General features: G+C 26.9%; 3 protein-coding genes across 4 annotated transcripts; all 3 read left to right on the forward strand.

Moving 5' to 3' along the window:
• Nucleotides 1–432: 432 nt before the first annotated feature.
• Nucleotides 433–4146, forward strand: OCT59_004180 (uncharacterized protein; the record flags this gene model as incomplete). 2 transcript variants are annotated; one of them, XM_066148121.1, is made up of 4 exons in its annotated part: nt 433–3108; nt 3184–3295; nt 3773–4006; nt 4082–4146. In XM_066148121.1, the coding sequence occupies 4 exons, from the start codon at nt 433–435 to the stop codon at nt 4144–4146; spliced, it is 3087 nt and encodes a 1028-aa protein (XP_065996751.1). The 2 variants fall into 2 exon arrangements, with proteins under 2 accessions (XP_065996751.1, XP_065996752.1); XM_066148122.1 differs by lacking the exons at nt 433–3108; nt 3184–3295 and having other exon boundaries at nt 3838–4006.
• A 1944-nt stretch (nt 4147–6090) lies between these two features.
• OCT59_004181 (uncharacterized protein) lies at nt 6091–8259 on the forward strand. Its single transcript, XM_025320292.2, has 3 exons — nt 6091–6338; nt 6464–6632; nt 6736–8259. Exons 1-3 carry the CDS (start codon nt 6198–6200, stop codon nt 7437–7439), a joined length of 1014 nt encoding a protein of 337 aa, XP_025171743.1. The 5' UTR covers nt 6091–6197; the 3' UTR covers nt 7440–8259.
• Nucleotides 8260–10600: 2341 nt separating this feature from the next.
• OCT59_004182 (uncharacterized protein) lies at nt 10601–11751 on the forward strand (the record flags this gene model as incomplete). The annotated part of the gene is made up of 2 exons (XM_025330648.2): nt 10601–11556; nt 11631–11751. The coding sequence occupies 2 exons, from the start codon at nt 10601–10603 to the stop codon at nt 11749–11751; spliced, it is 1077 nt and encodes a 358-aa protein (XP_025171744.1).
• Nucleotides 11752–15397: the final 3646 nt, after the last annotated feature.

A 15397-nucleotide genomic window follows, 5' to 3' on the forward strand; every position in this document is an offset into this window, starting at 1 on the left:
ACAAATTCGGAGAGTTTTAAAAAATTTATATTAAATATTTTTATGCAGACTATTTATACTCTACGGCATCATTGGCCAAAGTGGCGCACATGTGGTTTCACACGGTTTTGCCGTAACTGTTTACGGAACTTGTTACAACTGCATTCTGCAGATCGCATGTTTCCAAGGAAAATACACAGAAGTTTTCGTCAAATTAAATGTTAGTTTGTCGGTAAAGACTTATTTTGTGTCTTGTTATAGAATTTGGTCATACAATTCTAAAAGAGTAACTCGATAGAAATTCTACTTGGAAAATCTGGTTGTTATAACTCCGAAAAATTAATTTCCCGTTGTTATATACTTTTTTCTCTGCATATTTAAATACGTTTTGTTATTTGCCTTTTCAAATTTTTTTTTTTTTCATAACCGACCGACAAAATTACTTTTATAATCATGTCAGAAGAGAATATCCTTAATAATTATTTAGTTGGAAGAAGCATTCTTTCTTTTTTGATTAATAAACATAATAAACATGGAATTTTTAAGACATCAGATTATGATTTAAATTTGAAAAAAAGAAAAGCAAAATATAAAGGTTTTAAAAATATTTTATGCGAAGAATGTAACGAAAATATTGACAAGCAGGGTTGTTATTGTGTAAATTGTTATAAAAATGAAACCGAAATTTATAAACGAAATCATATGAGGTATGGATTAAATTTTGGAATTTTCAAGACATTAGATTATGATTTAAATTTGAAAGAAAGAAGAAAAAAATATTATGATCATGACTACATCTTATGTGAAGAATGTAATCTAGAAATTGATAAACGGTATTATTATTGTAAACATTGTTATGACAGAGATGCAATTTGTACGCAAAATACATTTAAAGTTGGAATTTTTAAAACATCAGATTATGATTTAAATTTGAAAGAAAGAAAAGTAAAATATGAGGATTTTAGAGTCATTTTATGTGAAGAATGTGGCCAAGAAATTTACAAGCATTGTTATTATTGTACAATTTGTTACAAAAAACATGGTATTAATGAAAAAAATCATATGAAATATGGATCAAATTTTGGAATTTTTACAGTAAATAATTATTTATTGTTAAATTGGAATGAAAGACAAGTAAAATTCAAATGTTTTGATGTCGTTTTGTGTGGAAAATGTAATATAAAAATTGACAAGTTATATTATTATTGTGTACGTTGTTTTAATCATGAAGCTGAAAATCATAGGAAATACAATTTTAAAGTTGGAGTTTTCAAGACATCAGATTATGATTTAAATTTGAAAAAAAGAAAAGCAAAATATAAAGATTTTAAAAACATTTTGTGTGAAGAATGTGACAAAAAGTTTGACAAAGAGTGTTATTATTGTATAGATTGCTATAAAAATGAACCTGAATGTTATAAACAAAATCACATGAAGTATGGATTAAATTTTGGAATTTACAAGACATTAGACTATGATTTAAATTTGAAAGAAAGAAGGAAAAAATTTTATGATTATGATTACATCTTATGTGAAAAATGTAATCAAGTAATTGATAAGAGGTATTATTATTGTAAATATTGTTATGATACAGATGATGATGAAATTCATATAAATTATGAATTTAAAGTTGGAATTTTTAAGACATTAGATTATGATTTAAATTTGAAAGAAAGAAAAGTAAAATATGATAATTATGATCAAATCATATGTGGAGAATGTAAACAAGGAATTGCTAAGCATTATTATTATTGTTTAGTTTGTTATAATATAAAAACTGATATCAATGAACAAAGTCATATGAAATATGGATTAAATTTTGGAATTTTTAAGATAACAGATTATGATTTAAATTTGGAAAAAAGAAAAACAAAATATAAAAATTTCAAAATCATTTTATGTGAAAAATGTAATCAAGAAATTGACAATCAGTATTATTGTAAAAATTGTTTTGTTAAAGAAACTAACTATAGTAAAAAATTTCGTATGAAATGTGTATTTAAAACTGGAATTCTTGAGACATCAGATTATGATTTAAATGTTAAAGAAAGACAAGCAAAATTTGAGAGTTATGATATTATCAAATGTGAAAAATGTAATTATGAAATTAATAATTTTTATAATTATAGATGTGACGAATGTTATTCTAAGGCTGATAAATATGAACGAAAGCGTATGACATTTGGAATATGTAAATACTGTTCTGAAATTAATGCAGAATGTGGATGTTTATATAGTTTAAATCAACTTCTAAAAGAATTTAAAAATTTTAATGAAAGCAAAGTAAATGGTAATGCAATAACTATGACGATTTCAGATTATGATTTAAATGAAGATGATAGACGAGCAAAATACAAGGATTACAATCACATTTTATGCGAAAAATGTAACAAGATGTTTACCTATAATTATTGTCATGATTGCGTTGCCGAGAAAAAACAAAAATTAAAGAAGTTACAGACTGAATTACAAATTTATGAAAATTTTTATAATAAGTTATATGATAGAATAACAAATAAATTAAAAATCTCAGAAGAATTACAATTAATTATACGAAATAATGAATATATCTATTCTAAAATTAAACGTTTTGAAGGAACGTATTTGCAAATTAAAATAGTAATTGAATATATTATGTCGATAAAACGCGAGTTAATACGAATTAAACAAGTTCCTGAAATATGTTTTCATAATGCTCGATCTTATTGTGTTTGTTATAATATGGAAACTGATATTAATGAAAAAAATCGTATGGAATTTGGAAAATGTAAAGAATGCCTTAGAATACATGAAGATTTGAATGGTTGTTTATCCTGTAATCCTAAACGCTTCCAAAGAGATTTTAATAAGTGGACTAGCGGGAATGAAGTTATTGATAGGTTAATACAAAATAATCAACTTGTAGCTAGGAGATATGGAATATTAGAATGGATTCCATATGATAAATTTACAAATGTTAATTATGTTGCTGAAGGAGGTTTTGCTAAAGTATATTCGGCTACATGGATAGACGGACAAATTAAAAGGTGGAGTCAATTGTCTGATAGTTGGAGAAGAAATGGATCAACAACAATCGCTTTAAAAGTATTGAATAATTCAGAAAATATAAGTGAAGATCTTCTAAATGAGGTATGCGAAAAAGTGTTTAAAAAAATATAAAATTTATAAGATTAATATTAACTTATATTATCTATATATTTGTAGTTAAAATTCTTTAACGAAGTTAGTGGTCATATGTGTGTAATTAAATGTTTTGGGATTACTCAAGATCCTGTTACTTACGATTATGCATTAGTATTACAGTATATGGAGAATGGTGATTTACGAAAATATCTTAAACGAACTGCTAATATAATTACATGGGATCAAAGACTAAATAAAATATATGATATTTGTCTTGCACTTAATAATATTCATGTTCACGGGTTAATTCATAAAGACCTTCACCCAGGAAATATTTTTATTGATTCTACATTTGCATATATTGGAGATTTTGGATTTTGCATGCCAGCAAACGAAAATTTATCAAATTCTACAAATAAGAATATTTATGGAGTAATGTCATACATGGCACCTGAAATATTACGTGGAAAACCACATACTTTAGCATCTGATGTATATTCATTAGGTGTGATTCTAAATGAAATAATTACAGTAATCCCGCCATTCAATAATCAACCACATGATCAATATCTCGCACTGGATATTTGTCGAGGTTTACGTCCAAATATTAAAGCAGAAACTCCATATTCTTTAAAAGAATTAATTGAAAAATGTTGGAATGCGAATCCAGAAGACCGACCGGCTTCCAAAGAAATTTTATATTTATTATCAGATAAGCTTAGTGAATATAAAAAGATGCCAATAAGATTATCATACAATCTTAATGAATCAAATGAACTACAATCACATCCCCAAGCTATCTATAAAAGTCGACTTCTCAATTTTCAAAATTTACCAGAACCCATAAACTGCCCAAATCATCAAGAATTTGTATCTTCAAGACATATTATGAAAATACAGACAGGTGATTTTATTATAATGATTTCTTTTATCTATTTAAATTAATTAAAGTTAAATAAAAAAAATTTACGTATTATAGGGCAAGTTAATACTCTTCATTCTGATGGATGCTCGGATTGTATTATAGACGGAACTCAAGTTTGATATGAATGCAACGAAATTTTTTTATTTTTTTGATATACTGTATATCAAAGGAATTTACCATATACCATATTTAATTATTTTATTTATTCTATTATCTTTAGTATTTTAAAATTCTAAATAAATTAAAATTGTTTTATTGTATCATTTAATTCCCATAAGTTTGAACGGTGTTTGAAATTCAGTTTGAATGTTTCGAGCTTCTTTCCTTAATGCTTTTAAATAGGACAGCTTACAATTATTAACGTTAATTGTTTTGCATAAAATAAGTTTCTAATGCGAATAGATAAAAATTTAATTAATGTTTCCTACGAGGAGATGTTTATTGGGCTTTGGCCTTTTTGGATAATGAATTTATTTTATTTATTTTATTTTATTCAAGAAAAGTAAATTTAAAAAAATCTCGCTTTGCCCTAGAGTAAAGTAAAAAAGCCGTATGCTGCCCATGTAGGGCATCACCCTTCGTGGAAGAGAATGGCTACCTATGATTTTGGATATATAGATCTCGTGAAGCATAAATTGGCACGTGATTGTGGACCAATCAGAACTTAGGGTGAAAATTAGTAAATCATTTCTCCCCTGATCGTCACCATTTACAATTATATTGATTACACTTATACCTAACTGAGTAAATGATAAGGGATAAACCAGTTATGGGGATAAAAAATGATCAGCATAACCGGCTGATCATCCTTGTTAGGCTGATCATCTTTAGGCTGATCATCCCAACCACCCAGGATATAACCAATACATATTGCTTGTATTGCTTAGAAATATAGAATGACATGGCTTCAATGATCTGGAATTATTATAATTTGAAGTAAATTATTTATATTTCTGGTTTAATAACAACAAATAATTTGTTTTTTTAAAAAAAGACTGCATATAAAAATAAGTACACGTTTACAAAGTCACATGACTGAAAAAATTGGAGTATCGTTTTAATTATATAATGACAAATTGCCTGTTGATTTGCAATTTGAATACTTTTAATGAAATAAATGATTTAATTTGTGTCAATGCTAGCAAAAAATTGAGCTGTTTAATTTTAATTGTACGTTATAAAATTGTTTTAATATCTACACTGAATTTTGATCATCGTTTTTTTGTGTGGTTTGGCATGATATAATTCACCAAATCCAAACGAAATGACATCATTTAATATTAATTTTTAAATGGACAAATTTATCCTGAACCGGGGGGTCCAGGTTCTTTATCCTAAACCCCCTATATAAATAAGTTTTTTTCAGAGTAATCGTCACGTGATTAATACAGTTGAGGTTTTGGATAAGAACCTGAACCCCCGGTCTATTTTAAGGACACTCTTTTTGAATTAATAACAACAATTTATAATCACATAGTCACATGATTTATGCTGCAAATGACGCGTAATAACTGATTTTTGACATAATAACTTTATGCGCGAATTAAGCTTATGGACAAAACAAGATTAGTTTTACAAAATTACTATATTAACTATATTATTATAGTTTACTAGTTTAATATCACTTTTTCATTAATAATAATTTAATTAGAATCTTACTAATCCGTGTTAATATTTAAACCCAATAAAAATCATAATAATAATTATATGCGTGAATAAACCCTTAGTTAGTATTTTAAGGGATTTGCATGATGCAATTGGCGCCGTAGTGTTTCATTACATTGTCGGTTAAAAACCACCGGAGTGATCGGACATTTCCGATAGGAAATTGAAAATTCCGGAAAAAAGAACAACATTCTAATCATCACGTGAAAATTAATTAAACATACAAATACAACAAGTTTTTAAAAAAAGGAAATAGTTTCGCCGGGTTTCGCTAAAATGAATTTAATCACATGATATTAACTGCGCACGAGCCATGTGCATAATTATATAGAAAGTTTCTAAAACTAGAATGACGAAGTTTTCTATAAGTATGACAAATAAATTGCTTCAAAAATTTTATAAAATCAGCAATCAACACGCTTTTTTACCCGTTACACACTTTTGCCACAAAATTATTTTTTTTTTTCTCTTTTACCTGATTATTTTTCAGATTAGAGAGAACGAAATGGACTGTTGGCCACCAAAGAATGGAGAATCAAGTACAGCTGCACAAAAGTATAGTGAACGATCTTCGACTTGCGATTCTTCTAATAGAGTAATAATGTTACAAGGACTAGACCCAAATTCAACTCAAAGTAGGATAAAGGTAAATGTTTTAATTTATTTATTTACTTTTTTGTTTTTTTTTCTTTTACTCAGTAAAGTTTTCCATTTTATTGTAATCTTTATTAATAAAATTTTTTTATTCTTTTTCTTTTTCATTATTTTCAGAAAGCTTTCGAAGATAATGGTTTAAAAGTAACCGTTGATTATCAAAGAGACGAAACTATAGGATACGTTCATTTACACTTACCCATGGCTAAAGAAGTTGTTAATCGTATTACTACTTCTGGTGGTTTAAGAATTGGTTCTGAATATGTTGTATTACGTGCTTTAGAAGGTAATTATCATTTTATTGAATTCATGATCATTTTTTTATTCGAATATTTAGAATATTTATTTTTCTGAAATATTAATTAATCAATCTTCTTTTATATAATTAGGAACAGAGGAAGTAATGTACTGGTCAGTATATGCAGCTGCAAACCTACCCACTTCCCTTAGATCTCCAGGTAAAAGTAAAAAAACATCCGGTAGGATTCGTAGTAATAAGATGCGTCGATCACATCCTTACTCTTCTTCATACCAGACTATGGAGATTGATGAAGATACAAATCAAGCTTTTGAAAGGACATTATCAAAATTACAAAAAAGAAAAAGCACTAAATTTAAACGTGCAAAGAGTCATAAAAAAGCAAAAAAAATTAGTAATAGAATGGCAGCGAAACAATTTCACATGCAACTAAAAGCTACTATGTCCGTCGTAAAACATGAAGATTCATTAAACGAGGCAATAAATTCTCTGTTAAAGAAAGAAGGAATTAATAACGACATGTTACGATCATCTATAATCCATGAAAGATCAAGTGATTATTCACTACAGTCTATTCAAAAGAATCAATCTTTGTCTACTAATCCTGGTGAAGTGTTTGGAATTTGCTCGCCTTATCAATATTCAACCCATCAACAAACGGCTTTTGGCACGGAAATGGGAAACGATACAAGAGAGATTATTCAACCTTATAATCAATTCTTTATCAAGGTTGCGAACAATGACGATACGGATGATGTTGAGGAAAGATTCAAGCGTCTCTCGGTAAATACTCGTAACGAGTTAATGAATGAATTCTGTGGCTATCATAATTAACTTTTGCTGGAAACTATAAGGAGGTCGTATATGTTTATTTACAATTTGCAGTCAATTTAAGGCGGCATTAATGGGCTGGGATCTTATATGATACTGACTTAAATTGTATTGATTGTCTTTTAATAAAAAAAAAAAAATTTGCATACCAATTAGTTAATCATTCTGTAATTAATGGATGTAAGGTTATTTTTTCTTTAGTTTCAATTATTAATTATGTATTAAAATTCAAAATTACGGATTCTTGAGTTCTAGGGCTATATAATCATCACCAATTATAATATCTGGAACGGTTCAATATTTAAAATTGTGAGTCCTGTCAAAATTTCATATTTAATTTATATGTATTAAAATACACGATTTAAAAAAAAATGTAGAACTTTATCAATCATGAATAAAAATTTAGCGTAATTACTTTTTCTAACCATATGTTTCCAGTTTTTATTAGGTTAGATATGTTATAATATAACCGAAAGCACGATTAAGTGTGGTTATATAAAATGTGATTAAGTGACATCATCACATCATATGATTTTAAGAAGTTGTAATTTGATGAGGTAATTTTTTTTTTTAAAAAAAAAAAAAAAAAATTTCAATTATAACATCATAGATTATAATATATTTATATTTATTTTCTTATAGTGTAATGCTGGTTAAGAGGTAACTATGCATTTATTATTTGTTATCATATGACAAAAAAAAAAAGAAATAAAAATAAAAATAATCAGTCATACTGTAAGTCATTTTAAGAACACCAATGCATTAATAATTTGCATATAATTTTTACAAAATACACAAAATCTAATAAAATTACTGAAATCAAAAAGAAAGAAAAGAAAGTTAAAATTGTATTTATTATTTAATGTTACAAATTTTATATAGTAAACCATATCATATGTTTTTTCTTTTTGAAATTTAATAATAAATCTTATTATTGAAGATATATATATATACAGTATTATAAGATCATGATAAACTCGGGCCTATAATATTATAATATTTGAAGATCAAACGTGATATATTGGTTAAACAAAATGTAGAAATATTAAACCATATTATTATTTATTATTTACAATCAAAGGTCATGAGATAACACAAACATTCAAGCAAAATAATAACAATAAATGACAATGAGTTTTTGATACATTTTCATTCTGAAATAGTACAATTATTTACATGAATTTATTTCATTTAAAGTAATCTCATTATTGTAAATATTAAGTAAGTCCAAATAAACCAATAAATTGTAAAAATTAAAAAATTAAAAAATTAAAATAAAATCTGATATTAAATTTTTTTTTAAGCCCTCTATAATATATATATTCGGTCAAAAAAAAAAATTGACTTTTTTAAACAAATTTCATATTCAATTCCATATATAGAAAAATCTTTTAATTCTGTTTACCTAAATAATTATTTTATATTATAAATTACTTTTTATGGAACAAATATTTAAAAAATTCTATTATTATTAATTATTTACTATCAGTAGCCTTTTTTCTTAATTAAAAAAATCATAAACGGTTTTTTTTTGAAAATTTTTACTTTCTATAATTTAAACCATATCGCGGTGAAAATTTGATTCTTAATCCTTCTTCATGGTATTGGAATAACCGGACCGATATTTTTTTTTTCGGACTCTGGACCAGCAATTACACAAATAACGGCCCGTTTTTTAGGCCGGTTCATTCCGGTCCTAGCCCTTGTGTACCGGGAACGGATCGATCCAATCCTATTATTAGATAAATATATTTTGCATAACAGCATAACTGCATAAGCCACTTTCATTGTTTATGTTTATTACCCGCATATTTTATTCTTAATTTCTATATTTAAATTATCATCGTTTCACAGATTTTACGTGAAAACCCGACATAATTTTAACGCGTTGCTGATTCAATCATAGTAACTTATTTTGGAACATCCGCTAAAAAATTTGTACAAGTAATCCATTGAAGCACAGAACCTTATTTTCCGAATAAATTTGTTATTTGTTATAACGAGATTACAAATGAAAACGTTGTAAATGTTTTAAAAATATTGCATGCAGAAGCAAATATTGAAAGGATTTTTCACAATATAGACAAAATATCATAGGAATCTTATTACTTGTGACCTTGTGATTCGTGCAAAAAAAATAAGAAAAGAGTTTTATTGTAATAATAGTAAAATGTTTATTTCACCACTAAGTTTTCACCCATATGATTTCAACTGCAAAAGCATTAATATCACGTCTATATACATATACTCATGAAATAGTAAAGTCACGAAGTATACCATATTACCATGATGTACTTGCAGTACATGTACAGATTGTACAGTATATTGTGTAGTCTAAAAATAAAAGTCTCACTCCTCCAAATTTCATGATTACTTATCTTATAATCACAGGAGATTCACAATACGCTGATCGTGTTTTTAAGACTTATCACTGTTTTCAGAATTGTGCTACCCATATTAAAAAATAAATTTGCCAGATTACAGGACGATTACCGGACAAAACCGGACAAGTTATCCTGTAATCGTCCTGTAATTATAATTAACCCAACGTACACACGTACACAGAATTCTGAAAATTACAATAATTGGAATTTGGAACATTGCTTAATATTGTTATTCTCTAATATTATCCCATAATATTATCAGTAAATCTAGGTAAAAAAATTCAAATAGGCAATTAATAATCATAACCTTATTTCTTTCCGCGTAAATTAGGGTAATGATATAATTTAGGAGAACATACCATGTTAAGCAACTTTTCTTGTATTAATATAAAAAGATTAATTAATTATTAAAGTACGCTTCCTTAAAAAAAGGGGGCATACGCTTCCTGCGAAAAGGAGAAGTTTGGATATATTTTGAAAATTTTTTGCAGAGGAATATTTAGATTTTTTAATATGTATTAATAAAAATATTCGTCAATCCGTTTTTCAGCCAATTAAAATTCTCTCTTAAATATAACATGAGGTTTATTAAATGATTAATGTTTATGTGGCGCAGCAAATGAAGTTTGGTTTTCTTTTTAACGCGCCACGTTATAAATTTAACAAAGCCACGTTTTCGTAATTCATATATATTTAAAGGCTTTACTAAAAAACAGAAAATAATACTTCTCAATGAATTAATCGTATAATTAATTGAATTATCTGGTGGGAAAAAAAAATATGACAAGCAGTTCAGACATAAGAGAATCACAATCAACAACAATACCAGAGAGTGAAGATGGTGAAACAACATTAGTATCACCTACCCCTGATTCTTCAACAGATTCTTTACATTCACAAGGAATTTCACCATATCCTGCATCACAACCACCATCACCATCACCATATGATGATGATGATTCTTCAAAAAATAATGGTTTTCCAACTATTTGTGTAATTATTTGTATTTCATTAATAATTCTCTTGATTATAATAATAATTGTAATAAATAACATAGGAGTAATTCATGATAAAGATATTTCTAGAATTCCTTTAAATTATGAATTAAGTCTTAAAAGACTTATTCCATTTAATAGTAGATTTGATTATGTTATTAAAGGAAAAATTTTTAATAGTAATGAGATTTCTAAACGAGATAATGTTAATAATAATTCTTCATCTACAAATGTAACATCAACTTCAAATACAACCAATACAAATAATTTTGTATTGGCAGAATTAATTTCTCGTTCATTAATCGTAATCCCAGCTGGATGGTATGAAGTACAAGAATTTCGTTATGATAAAGATGGTAAATTTACTCATAAAGTATTAACAACATTATGTCATATTGAATTTGGATTATCTTCTTTATGGTCAGCTCCTGATGTTGACATTCAATTTACTACTTATCCTCCTTTAAACCTAACGAAAAAACTTACTTTACAAGAAAGTATGAAATATTGTAAATGGAAAATTTCTTGGACAATAATCATGAATGGTTATATTCATAAATTATGTCCTAAAAATCTTAATATAACAGAAAATAATAATACGGGTTCATTTGATAGTCAAGATTATGAAAAAGTTGCTTATTTTAAAGGATTTGAATTTTTTGGTTTCACTTTTTTATCTTTGGATTCAAAAATTAATTATGGATATACTACTATTCCAAATATTTTAAATATGATGTCTAGGTAAAGTATATGATTTTAAATATTATTGGAATTGAAAAATGAATACTGATTTTTCGTCTTACTTTTTTTTGTAGAAGTGTTTATATAACGAAAGATGCACCATTCCCTCCTATTATACCTGCAATATATACTGCTTATTATAATTTTATAACTAATTCTCGATCTAGTATAAGTTATAAACACAAGAATTCGTAGAATATTGATTAATCTAGAATATGTGTTAACTGTTGAAACTTAAAAATAAATAATGTGTAAATTACATGTACAGTAGATCAAGATAAAAGTTCGTGTTATTAAATTTTAAAATTAAAAACGTGTGTCAAAGAAAAGTAATTACGGTAATTTGACCTTTTTTTTGTTTAAATACATTTCCATATACATTTATTCCTTTGTTTTTTACCTTCGGAAACACAAGATTTGAAACGAACGTTTCGGTGTCATCAGATCATCAGGTTGAAAATATCATAATTCATAGAAGTTCCGAAGAAAGTAAAAGCAATGCTGCTTCTGATCTGTAATAAGGTGGCTTTGGTAATTGCTAGTATGATTATTCATATATTGAATCATAAACTCCATTACCATAACGAATCAATTATAAGATATTGAAAATTTCTAAAACGAATTCACTTTTCTAAAAAGAACAATGTAAACTTTTTTTTTTTCTAAATTCAAAGAGTTTTACAAATTTATGATTCCATTTCAGTTTTAAAGATTCTAACATGTTATACATATCTTTAAAAATCAAAAATTTTATTACAACGCGTACAAAAATTTTTAGTTTAAAAATTATGGCACTATTTCATGTAAATATACTATATCTTGTATGATTTATCTAAAATATTATTTAGAATTATATTAAAATAAATAGTAGAAATAAAAGAATCAAAAGAATAAAAAATATAAAGAATTATAAGAAAAAAAAGAAAAAAAATAAAGAATTTAAAGAAATAAAATAAAAAATATAAAGAAATTATATTTTAAATTGTAAAATGTGAAATTTAAGATCGATTCCTCTGTAAATCTCTATAAAGTTTTAGAATTTTCTCCAGGTCGGTTTGTTATTACAGAAGAGTGATCCTTACAATATAACATAAAAGAATTAAGGAGTGTACGATTTGATGATGGTACTAAGAAGATATTTCCTAAATAATATCCCTCTTTGAATACCTCAAGCTATTGCACAAGCTGTACTGTACAAGCTATTCGAACTCAACCAGTCTCTCATTTCGCCTTAGGTTCAATTAATTGGACACTCATCATTGGTACCTTGGTAACTGGGGTCGGAGCAGCATTAGGATATAACGAACTGATAGACGCATCATTTAAGATCTGATGAAGCCTCAATTTAATAAATTTAATATCCACTCAAAGGACTTGCTGTGTCTGCTTGTTCTGATAAATAAAAGGGCTTGTCTACTAATTTGGAGAATGAATACCCAATTCTTAACCCTAATCTTGATAGGTCCTCTTTACTTACTGCAATTAAACTTTATTGCACGGTCTGGTTTGCTACAACACGCTAGGTAATTATAAGTCGGAATATCTATAAAAAAAAAGAACGAAAAAAATTATCAATAATGATTCAATTTATAGATCAATAATATCAGAATTTTAAGTCCGAAACTTGTTGATTATACATTGTCAAAAAAGTCCAATTAATTTTACAGTAGGATAAACTCTCCTGACTCTGGAGTCAGGACGTGTTGTTTACGCAATTACGTAACTCCACTAACCTAGAACTAAAATTCCATGGCAGTACGCATTGAAATTTTCAATTACCATGGTTCTCAGTTATTAGTAATGCGAAAGATTTCACACAGATCACGTGATGTGAAGGAACGTTAAGTTCCTTAGTGTTTGACGCGTAATGTGATGAAAATTTTTCTTTTTTTATCTTGTGTGTGGTTAAAGAAAGTAGTATAGAGGTATAGTTGAACGGTAAAGTATAATGATAGTATAAAAGAATAATAAAAAGTAAAAACACGAGGTAAACGATTTGAGTTTTTGAGTTTCATAGAAAAGTTTAATCTGACTAAATGATAATATATGAAAAAGATGGAATCAAATTATTATTTCAGTATAAATTCTTATGGTTTTAAAAATGTAATTTTTTAAAAGTTACAACTATATAATCTCGCTTGTGGAATACAATTTTCTTCATCAATTTCCAAAATTCCATTATTCCCTTTTATGCACTTTCATATTGCATAACATTCTTCAAAAACAAAAAACTATTGCTCATTCACGATTGTAAATCCCCCATAGTGAAAAAAACCGACGGGATTATATTAATCTTCGGTACGAAAAATTTAAGCATATCAAAGTACTCTCTCCATCAAAGTTCAGGTACTAAACAAAGATTTCTCATCCTTGTTATGTTTGAGAAATAATTTTTTTTTTTTTAGTTAAGTTGAATATAATTAATGTTGAATTCTATTTAACTCTCTTTTCAAAGTATTTTTCATCTTTTTTTCACGGTACTTGTTCGCTATCAGTCTCTCGCCGATATTTAGCCTTAGAAGAAATTTACCTCTCATTTTAAGCTGCAACATATTTGACTTTGAAAGCGTATCGAAAACATTGATTTTGACACTGTAGTAGCTTTAAATTAGATTTGGATTTAGATGATGAAGATAATAAATCATTAAACGAACTTAACAAGATTTTAAGCACTGTGAATATCATTAAAATCCTCCATCAAATCCTTTTTTTCGGCTTATTGAATATTTTCAATCTGATTTCCTGTAAAGGATGAGAGCGGATTTTCATGTGAACATGTCACTAGGAGCAATACATTTCAACAGAATCTGGCCTTGTCGGAGATGGTATAAAATCAAAAATAAAAATTGTTTATGAAAAATTACTATAATAAAATGACTAAAAAAATATAATGAAATCTAGAAAGTAACAACATAAAACTTCACTATATTACTACTTGCTCATTGATGATTTTGCCCTGCAATATCAAAAGTAATCCCAGATTAAATATTATCGTTATTGACTAAAATGTCTTTCCCATTCCTATCTCCATTTCCATCACAATAACTATTAACGCCATCATCGTCATCATCATCTTTATAACAATGTAACACATTGCTCAAATGCTACCTTATCCCTCTATAACACTATCATCGCTACTTGATCCGCTTGAGTCAGTAAAACGTCCAGCAACTAAACAAGAAACGATTGGTATGAAAGTTTCTTGAAAGTCTGATTTTATGAGGTTGAGATTCCAATACGTTATCAGTAAGTTATACTTGAGAGTGCGAAGCACAAGTTCTCATAAGAGAATGTTGTACTGAGACAAACTCCGAGACAGCTATACATTTCGTATCATGACAACATTAAGCTTATCTATTTTAAGCAATAATGTCATGAATTATTGTTCGTATTCCTTCCACTGGGAATATCTAAAGAAAAGAATAACCATTTAAAAGGTTAGAAATGCTAAATTTCTCATGTTTCTTATTATTAAAGAATAGATGCTGAATTATTATTTTTAATTCCAGATTATTGTTTTATAATATGTTCTGACTCGTTCGTTTCTGTTGATTGATAATCACATATTTTTCGATATTTTCGATATAATTAATTGAAAAAAGCTAAAATAAACATCATCCTGTGTGATTTATTAATATTTAAACAAATAAACAAGTTAATATAATTACTAAAATTAGTTTTTTTTATTGTAGTAATTGAAATTTTGCATACCTGACAAGTGTAAAATTTTTGAGCAAGATTTTAACGTTAAATGTTCCTTTGTGGATTATTCAGACATATAAACAACAAAAGTGAATATTAGAATAATTTCTTTTCATTTGCTTTGTTTTTCTTAATTTTA

This window comes from Rhizophagus irregularis, chromosome 12 (assembly GCF_026210795.1).
Source record: "Rhizophagus irregularis chromosome 12, complete sequence".
Taxonomy (NCBI): Eukaryota; Fungi; Glomeromycota; class Glomeromycetes; order Glomerales; family Glomeraceae; genus Rhizophagus; species Rhizophagus irregularis.